Raw genomic sequence first — 10,000 nt, forward strand, 5'->3', positions numbered from 1 at the left:
TTATTGATTGACCGATTGATTGACAGCTTATGTGTCATTTCCTCAGGTTTCCACTTCCTGTGACATCATCACACCATGCCTGAGGCGTCAGGACGTGGCAGCCACAGATCACCTAAGAACACAGGTCAGAGGTCAAACAGAGGTCAACATGTTGCATGTCGTCACTGTAGGGTGGAAACCTCATAATGTCCAAAACCGTTCCTTTATTATAATTAAAATGTAAAACATTCCAACCCTGGTAAACTCCTTATATATCATCGATATACATTTAGTTTCACAGTTAACAGTAGAGAGGCTTCCCGAGCATTGCAAGTATAACAGTTTTTTAATGCCAGACTAGATTTATAATGTACATTTATAGGCCGATATTGTATCAAATACAGACAATGCAGAATGTATAGCAACTTCCTCCATTCGTGATGTCTATACATTTTCAGCAGTTATCAAGAACCTTTCCATATCTTTTTCTTTTTTTTACTGATAATTGTCTAGGCTAAGTACTTGAAATTGTCCCTTATTTGTTGCCCTATACCTTTAATAACATATGATTAACTACTGCAGTGGTTCCCAAACTTTTTTTCTTGGAGACACCCCCCGCATGTTAAGTGCCAAAACCGTATTAATGCGGTTTTGCAAATACACCCGTGGAGTGCCAACTTTCCTAAAAAACGTATATATACGTGAGTTTTGTCTTTTTGTTTTTTTCGTTTATTTCCATGCGGGAGGGGCTAGAGCAGCTCTGGGATCACCCTAGGCGAAGGAAGGGCCAGATAGATTACTGTGTCAAAAACATGGCTCCCCATCCGCTTCCGGTCTAGTTCCTTCTCTAAAACGCCTATAACTCCGAAACCTTTTTTCGCTGGGAAAAACAACTCATTTTGTATCCGCGATCGCTCCGCCATTGTTACTCGCGTGAGAGATGTTATCGTTCCAGCCGTATTAGCCAGGATCATCGGGTAAAATGGAGGCATGCTTTTTTTTTCATGGATTGCTCGTCATGGAGTCAACAGCTTTAAACAGCACAATGGAGCTTAACGGTGAGATTCCCGGCACCCAACGTATTCTGTTATTATAACATTCTGGCACCCAATGTGTTAAAGGGATAGTTCTCCCCCATGGAGACTTGAATTCATGTATATTTTTTAGTTTTTGTCCGCATACCGGAACCACTGCCTACCGGTCCACTGGTCATAAAAGTATCCATGGGGTGACTAATCGATAGAGAAAAAGTAATGTTTTGGGTAAACTATCCTCTTAACCACTTAAGCCCTGCTATAACATATAGCATAAATAGCCAAGCTTGTAGATCTAATTGCATTTTTTATTGGGGGGTAAGTCCCTGTGACACACTAGCGTCATGTCCAGGGGGTGTACATCAAGCCGCCTCACGCTACAGAAACAGGAGATAGGCTCCTGCCCCATGGGCCTCATGGCTCGGCAAGGCTTACTCAGTGGTGGAAAAAGTACTCACATTTTTTATTTAAGTAAAAGTATCAATACTGCAATGTAGAAATACTCTGTTACAAATAAAAGTCTGGTATTCAGAATGTACTTGAGTAAAAGTACAAAAGTATTCGCATCAAAATATCCTTAAAATACCAAAAGTAAAAGTAGTCATTACGCAGAAAGTCCCAAAAATCTTTCGAAAATAGCAGATCTACAAGCTCACAATGCGTCGCATAGCGACGCATTGTGAGCTTGTAGATCTGCTATTTTCAAATGGCCGAAATGTATATAGGCCTAGTGCTGAAGTGGTTAATGTATGTTTTGTAATAATAATCAAAATCTACAAAGTAACTAAAGTTTCGAAATAATTGTAGTGGAGTAAAAGTACAATATTTGCCTATGAGATGTAGTGGAGTAGAAGTAAAAGTACTGAAAATTGAAAATACTCCAGTAAAGTAAAAGTACATCAAAATTGTACTTAAGTACAGTACTTGAGTAAATGTACTTAGTTACTTTACACCACTGGGCTTACTACACAATGATGTTACATGTGGGAGTTAGCTATGAATTTGTGCATCATGTCTGAAACATTGGACTACCTCCAACCAGACATCTTTGGCGCCTCTCAAGTGTGGCCCGGACCACATATTGGAAAACACTGAACTACGGTGTAGCAACAAGGACTTTTTTTGTAGGGACAGGAGTAGTGACACGCTGTGACACACAGTGTTGTTGGAGGTTATAATTGTGTCCCTGTAAAGCATGGAGGACATGTATTTAGAGTTATTTTAATGTCCACGACATCTAACTGCCTGTCCCTGCGACCGACCAATGATAGAGCGAGTTAGGATAATGAGCTGCTATTATATACACAGCCACACGCACACGCACGCGCACTCACTCTCACACACGCACACACACACACATGCACACGCACACGCTCACGCACACGCACACGCACACGCACACACACACGCACACACACGCACACGCACACACACACAGTTATGTACATAGAAACACGCATACACATAGGCACATATTCACATGCACATTTATGCACACATATTTCTAAGGGACCACACACACACACACACACACACACACACACACACACACACACACACACACACACACAATGAGCAGTTATATAGCCATGCAGACGAACAGACAACCCTCCATAAACACACACACTGCACACATGCACACTGCTATACATACATCTCTCTTACACTAAACCTTTACACAAACACACCTTTACACACACAAGAACACAGAAGTTCCACAGCTATGCAAACACACGCACGCACGCACGCACGCACGCACGCACGCACGCACGCTACTCTGTGTACAGGATGTTGTCTGGTTTGTGGTCTGTAGTGAAAGTATAGCATGCACAATGTTTCTACTAAGACACACACACACACACACACACGCACACGCACACGCACACGCACACGCACACGCACACGCACACACACACACACACACACACACACACACACTGTATAGGTCAGATGTGTTGATTATAACTGTGGAAAATCACCAAGCAGAAAATAGCGAGAACGCCCAAAACACTATAGACTAAACGACCAAATGAACAATAATAGAGAGGAGGAGAGGAGAGGAGAGGAGAGGAGAGGAGAGGAGAGGAGAGGAGAGGAGAGGAGAGGAGAGGAGAGGAGTTAGTTTGGAGTAGAATGGAGAACAGGAACTATTTTGGAGTCTTGCTCTGATTGGTTTGTTGTGTTGACCCACCCTCAAACAGCCTGGAAGCTAGCAATCACAACAGCCAATCAAAACACAGCGTGATGTTTTCTTTCTCCTGGCAAAGACACACACAACAGTCACCAAACAGGCAGCGAAATGTTCAACGACACACAAACAGGCTGTAAAATGCATGTACGATTGTTTCACTACACACACACACACACACACACACACACACACACACACACACACACACACACACACACACACACACACACACACACACACACACACACAGAGATGTTTGTATTCAAGAGTCTTGGTGGTCAAATCAGACGGACAAAAAAAAAAACAGCCAGTAAACACTTGGATGGCTGCTGTCCTAACCCACTGAAATTATTATTTTGAGAGACGGGCTGGCGCCCAATTAGCTAGCAGCAGTCACAATGTCAGTAAGTCAACTGTTGTGCTAACACACTAATGTTGTTTTTTCCCTTAATAAAGAGCATGCTTACTGAAAGTTTCAGTCACCAAAGAGCCGGTCTCTCACGCACTCACACCCGCACGCACGCACGCACGCACGCACACTAATGGCATTATTATGTCAAGCTTAGATCAGATTCAGCACAGAGGTCTGCGAGCCCGTCGGTCCTTGATTAGGGCCGGGCTCGGGACAATTTTGGTATTAAAAGATCAGGCTTGGGCCGGAAGAGAGGAGTTCAATGAGTCTGAGAGTTATGTTAGTAACTCTCGTCTCATCTCAGAAAGCCTTCCGAGTAGGGAGTGAGGATGTGTTGGTGGTGGATACGAGTATTTAAGGATCATTTATAATACAATGCCCACACAGTTCAATGGATATTAATTTTTGGGGGGATATAAAGTTTGAAACATCGTTCTTCACAGTTCACACCAAAGACAGGTAGACCTTGAATCTTGAATTATTCATTTGCTGCTCGATCACGTGACCACGTTTATTAGCATGTGTATGCTTCTCTGTAATGGTCAGTCACTATTCATATTTGTAAGCATATCTTAGGTGACATTTCCTGGATAACTTTATTCTCTAGTCTACTACGTGCCATGGCGTGCCATTCATTATGTGTCTGTGTGATGGACAAGTGGGACTCAGTAGCCTATTAATTTATGCAAGCGTTTTCTTTTGTCGGCGGCACGTGTAGTTTTGTGTAATAAAACCACAAGTTTGTGTCTCTTACTAGCATATGTACAATGTGTGTTCTGTCAGTTTGCATGTAATCTCTCAAGACAGATTCAGAGCTCTTCAGCTGAATCTGTCGGCAATTCCCATGACAACGTGAGGAGTTATTGTTATTAGGAATGAAAACAAGCACCACCGGAAGAGGAGGGCTGAAGGAGAGTAAACGGGCCGACATCCGGTCTCTACACAGGGAATTGGGCGGTGCCCCCAGAGGCAAACTCAAAGGAAACCCTTTTTTTCTCCATTATTTATTTTTTGCCGATGGGTTCCCGGATTGGTTTGCATGAATCACACAGCGCGAGTGAGCGCACATCAGAGTAGCACGCTTTGCGCATCAGAGAAAGCACACATCACAAAGAGATTCATTTGGTGTTTAGTCTCGGGTATAGGGCTCGAGCTAATATACACCCTTTGTGAGCTTGGGGCCAGGCCTAGCTCAAACCCCATGGACCCAAGGCTGAGCTCGGGCTGGAATTATACCTGTAAGGTGTGATTAATCTTGCCACGTCAGCGTTTCTGCTCACTCGCTCACTCCGCACTCTTTTGTTATTGGATAGTACAGTGCACTGTCTGTCTGCTCGGGCTATGGGTTGGAAACTACACTGTCTGGGAGATGGGGTCTAATAGCGGTGCCTTGTTGCAGACTTCAAAGGGATGATTTCGAGCCAACGAAACGTTTAATCTGATCATGTCGTAATAAAGTAAATACAACACAGTGCGTGTGTGTGTGTGTGTGTGTGTGTGTGTGTGTGTGTTTGTGTGTGTGTGTGTGTGTGAGTGTGTGTGTGTGTGTGTGCGTGCGTGCGTGCGTGCGTGCGTGCGTGCGTGCGTGCGTGCGTGTCTGTGTGTGTAACGTCTGAGAGTGAAAGTGTCCCACTTGATTCAACTGGAAGAGACATGAAGTACATTTATGTAAACTGCATCTGAATAACATTGATCAAAGCTACTGAAGCAACCAATTCAAAAATGGTTAGATCATATTTACACAATCATGCTGTTAGTTGTGCATGGGTGTGGGAGAATGCATGTCAAACATCTCAATTCATAAGCATATAAGAGGGAAATACGGCATCCGATATACAACATGACATCTGCAGGACAGAGGAGAACCAGTAAGCAGAAATGTGAGTGTTGTAATGTGGCTGTCAGTCCAACCTGCCCGGTTCCTCCGGAATCGCATTTAATCCTTGTCTCCTCGCACGGAGGCGGGACTAAGGTGCGAGTGGAGGACGCGAGTGTGGAAGTTATGAGTATTGGAACTTACTTGATTTATGTGTGTGGGGATGACTGATTCACCCTGTGTGCATCAACAGGTGTGTAGTCAGTAGTCACACGTAGCCATGAGGCCAATTAGTTTGACGCAGGCCAGGTGTGACAGCTTAAATCAGACATCACCCATTCCACATCCACAGTAGCCTTTTGTATATGCCAACGTTAAGTTCTGTCATTTCTATTTCTATTTCTCTTACTGAACCACAGTCACTCAACACAAAGACTGTAGGTGAAGACGTTTCCGTCCTGATAAATCGGCTGATAAATGTTTTATTTGTATTTTTATTAACGCGAGAACAATACCTTCAATTATAGGATGCTGACTTTCCAGGAATAGAAAGCCTGCATTTTTTTTTAGTTTTTTTTTTAGCCCGCAGTTTCTATTACCCTGAATTCCCCATCGATGATGTCACCGGTTAGAGGGTTTCTGAACTGTCCACAGTCCTCCTCTGAGACACAGTGAGTAGACAACAATGGTACCATATTATAATGAGCATTAGTCAGGACCACTAATGCTCATTATTCCAGTCATTTAGTCATCAACTAAAATGACTGGAACCAAATGGACCCTATTGGCTCTGTAACTCTGAGTGTGTACAAATGGAACCAAATGGACCATATTGGCTCTGTAACTCTGAGTGTGTACAAATCTAACCAAATGGACCCTTATGGCTCTGTAACTCTGAGTGTGTACAAATGGAACCAAATGGACCCTTATGGCTCTGTAACTCTGAGTGTGTACAAATGGAACCAAATGTACCCTATTGGCTCTGTAACTCTGAGTGTGTACAAATCTAACCAAATGGACCCTATTGGCTCTGTAACTCTGAGTGTGTACAAATGGAACCAAATGGTTATTTGGTTCCATTTGTACACACTCAGAGTTAAATGAACACTGAGGTTTACAGTATAGATCTGGTCTACCAGAGATAAAAATGGTAAAATGGATGTTGGGTGTGTGGTGAACTTGTATAGCTGCTATTTTTCTGCTAATGTCCCTGGGGTTCAAGTATTATGGCACCTGCCCTTGCAAACATCCGTGCACGTCCCTGAACGCAGTGTGAGATCAGACGGTCTGTATTTCACATCATACTGTGGTTTACATCAACAGGAAGTAGCGTTGTGTCATCTTACAAAGCCTCGCCAAAGTGTGAGTCAAAGTCCGCATGACATCGTTTTGCTGAGACAGACGGTTAGAGGAGACAGTGTGTGCGTGCGCGAACGTGTGTGTGTGTGTATGTGTGTAGCCTTTCTTCAACATTAGGTTTCAATTACACTTATCAGCCATACTTTCATACTGTCTTCTGTCTTCTTTCTCTCTCTCACCACAAGGGCTGTTTTTTCCCCGTGAAAAAACACACACACACGCACGCACGCACGCACGCACGCACGCACGCACGCACGCACGCGCGCGCGCGCGCACGCGCACACACACACACACACACACACACACACACACACACACACACACACACACACACACACACACACACACACACAGCACACACACACACATTCATAGCAGCCAGTATCAATCAACATAATTATTAAAATGTATAATTAGAGTTTAAACAATGTTTTATTCACCAGGTGAAACAATAGGATCTGTTTTGAATTAACATACACGACCACTTTTTAAATCGCATACATTCTGAGTCTGTCACAAACCTCTCAGGTTGGTGACAGTTTGTAATTTTACCTAGAAAAACAACACTGACGTGTTCAGGAAGCTGAGAATCTCCTCTTTCACTCACTGTAACTAAGATATCTCCAGTGGCATCGACTGCAACTGATTTTGTTTTACTTACAATTTACAATTTAGGCATTTAGCAGACGCTCTTTATCCAGAGCGACATACAGTAAACACATACAAATCAAATGCATAGAGACGTTCATTGTATTTTTCAGATATTTAACCACTTAAACCGTCATTACTTAGTAAACTTGACCTTTCACTCTGTAGTTAGTCTGCTCTTTTTTTCCTCTACACCACACCTCTTTCCCAAAAATAGCAGATCTACAAGCTCACAACGCCTCGCAGCGCGAGGCGTTGTGAGCTTGTAGATCTGCTATTTTTGGCTAAAGTTCTCCTCAGAATAGGGATGGTAGGGTTCAATTGGTTAATGTAAAAAAAATATCCTATCAAACAAAGATTTGGCGGCCCCCCGGTAGTAACTCTGAGGACCCCCTAGGGGTCCCGGACCCCCTGTTGAAGACCCCTGGTCTAAACAGCAAAATATCAAATATTTATAATCTGTACATTGAAACTATAAAAACTATAGGATGCCAGGTCAACAATGAATCTAAATGACCTTTTAACCTTGGCATAAGACTGCATCGGTGTCAAGTCTATGTCATAATTGCACTCTATTTACCTAACTATTTACCCTGTTGTTTCTTGACTAGAGTTCATGCAGTTTACTCTGGGAGTGTACAAGTGTAACCTTAATGAACCCGTACCATTTGGTTACACTTGTACACTGTCAGAGTACGGCATGAACCCTATAGTCAGCTAATAACAGGGCAAGAGGTTGAGAAATTAGAATGCTAAATATACTTAACATCTGTCTACAAGTAAACAGCATTCCTAACATAATACTGTGTCTATACATTCTGTAACCAGAACATGGCTTGCTTACAGCGTGTCATTTGCACAGTATGTAATGGGAAGGATTATACCAGATGTAATTTTAACTGTCTTTAAAAAACATAACAGCGTTACAGTAGTCCAGGATGGTTAGATAGATTCGCCTCGTTTGCAATGCAACGTCGCACCAAGTCCCGTCATTGCATTGACTTTGTATGTAATCGCGCCACTCGAACAAATATGTCATCTTGCGGTGGGGGAACGCACCTTTAGAGAGTATACCTCCCTATTTAGAATCAGGTGTAAGGCTAATTGTAATCTGGGCAGAGTGGATTTAATTTGAGAGAGGCGGGACAGTGGAAAGGTTACATATACAATTACAATAGCTAACATTATAAATAACTTTGAAGGAACCCTACTGTACATAACTTAACCCTACATAACTTAACCCATTAAGGCCTGAGGTTCCGATTCTACAAAAAGTTTTTTTTTTTAAACGTATGTTGCTGTATCAGTGGATCTCAAACTTTTTCATGTCAAGAACCCCAAAAATGATTATGTATTTGGCCGCGGACCCCCATCTCAAAATATGTTGTTCCAGGGACCCCCAGAAGCAAAGATTTGAGTTAAACATTTTCGGTTTAAAATAATATATATATTCAAAGATTTGCACACATTTTCAGGATTTTTCTAAAATAGCCAAAGTGTAAAATAATGCTTTTTAGCTCAAATCAAAAAATGACACAGATGCGTTCCAGGTCTTAATGTGTTTAAAGGAACACTTCACCCTTTCACCTTTGTCCGAACAAACACTGGGTTGTTTTGGAGTGAAAGGATTCTTGAATCAGGGGAAGCAGCTCAGCTGTGTGGGTGTGAGTGTTTTCACAACCGCTGGAAGTCAAACCTCATATCTCCATAGTTCAACTTTTTATCTATTTCGTAAATTAACTGACCTATACTCCATCGCACACAAAAAAGATCCCTCTGCCAAAAGTATAGCAAAAAATAGCCAATCTACAGGCTCACAACGCGTCGTTTGTGGGCTTGTAGATCAGCTACTAGCTCACTGGATTTGAAACATTCCGAAAGTGAAAGTGATTAAGTGTGTCTGTGGGTTTTATACATATTGAACCAATGCAAAGGGTTAACAAGAGCTTGTGACTAATAACTACATAATAACTACATTGGATCCATTGGAACACTTTTTCTTTCCTGAAATATTTCCTGAAAAGTATTTTTTTCCAGCTTTGGACATACAAGGTTTCCACCCCGACAGCAGCACCGATATACACTGTTGTGTTAATACGTGTTTTTAGTGTGGCTCATAGTCTCACACTGCAGACGTATGTGTTGGCCTGCAGTACACAACTTCTATCAATGGCTGTTTGTATGTCTGTGTGTGTGTGTGTGTGTGTGCGTGTGTGCGTGTGTGCGTGCGTGCGTGTGTGTGTGCGCGCTAGCGCGCGCGCGTGTGTGTGTGTGTGTGTGTGTGCGTGTGTGCGTGCGTGCTACAGTACTGTGAACAACAACACCGCTGAACTGTGTGCAAAGATACTAAACCACATCCTTGACTGACGCACGCACACACACACACACGCACGGACGCACGCACACAAAGATATACTGTACAACTGACAGTATTGCTGTAAATTGGCTTTAATCTACGCAGATGACCAAATAAGGAGCTATCATACTGACTGGCAGACAGTCACAGTTAGACAGACAGACAGACAGACAGGCAGGGAGGGAGGTTGGCAGGCAGATAGACA

The 10,000-nt window shown here is 42.8% G+C and overlaps 1 protein-coding gene across 1 annotated transcript in view; it reads left to right on the forward strand.

The window, feature by feature from the left end:
* plekhg2 (pleckstrin homology domain containing, family G (with RhoGef domain) member 2) overlaps nucleotides 1-10,000 on the forward strand; it is a 129,129-nt gene that overhangs the window by 24,234 nt on the left and 94,895 nt on the right. Inside the window, exon 2 of the mRNA XM_080429111.1 lies at nucleotides 47-124. Coding sequence (XP_080285237.1) covers nucleotides 76-124 — 49 coding nt within the window. The 5' untranslated portion in view covers nucleotides 47-75. The remainder of the gene's footprint in view (nucleotides 1-46; nucleotides 125-10,000) is intronic.

This window comes from Gymnoscopelus braueri, assembly GCF_963280865.1.
Source record: "Gymnoscopelus braueri genome assembly, chromosome: 5".
Classification (NCBI taxonomy): Eukaryota; Metazoa; Chordata; class Actinopteri; order Myctophiformes; family Myctophidae; genus Gymnoscopelus; species Gymnoscopelus braueri.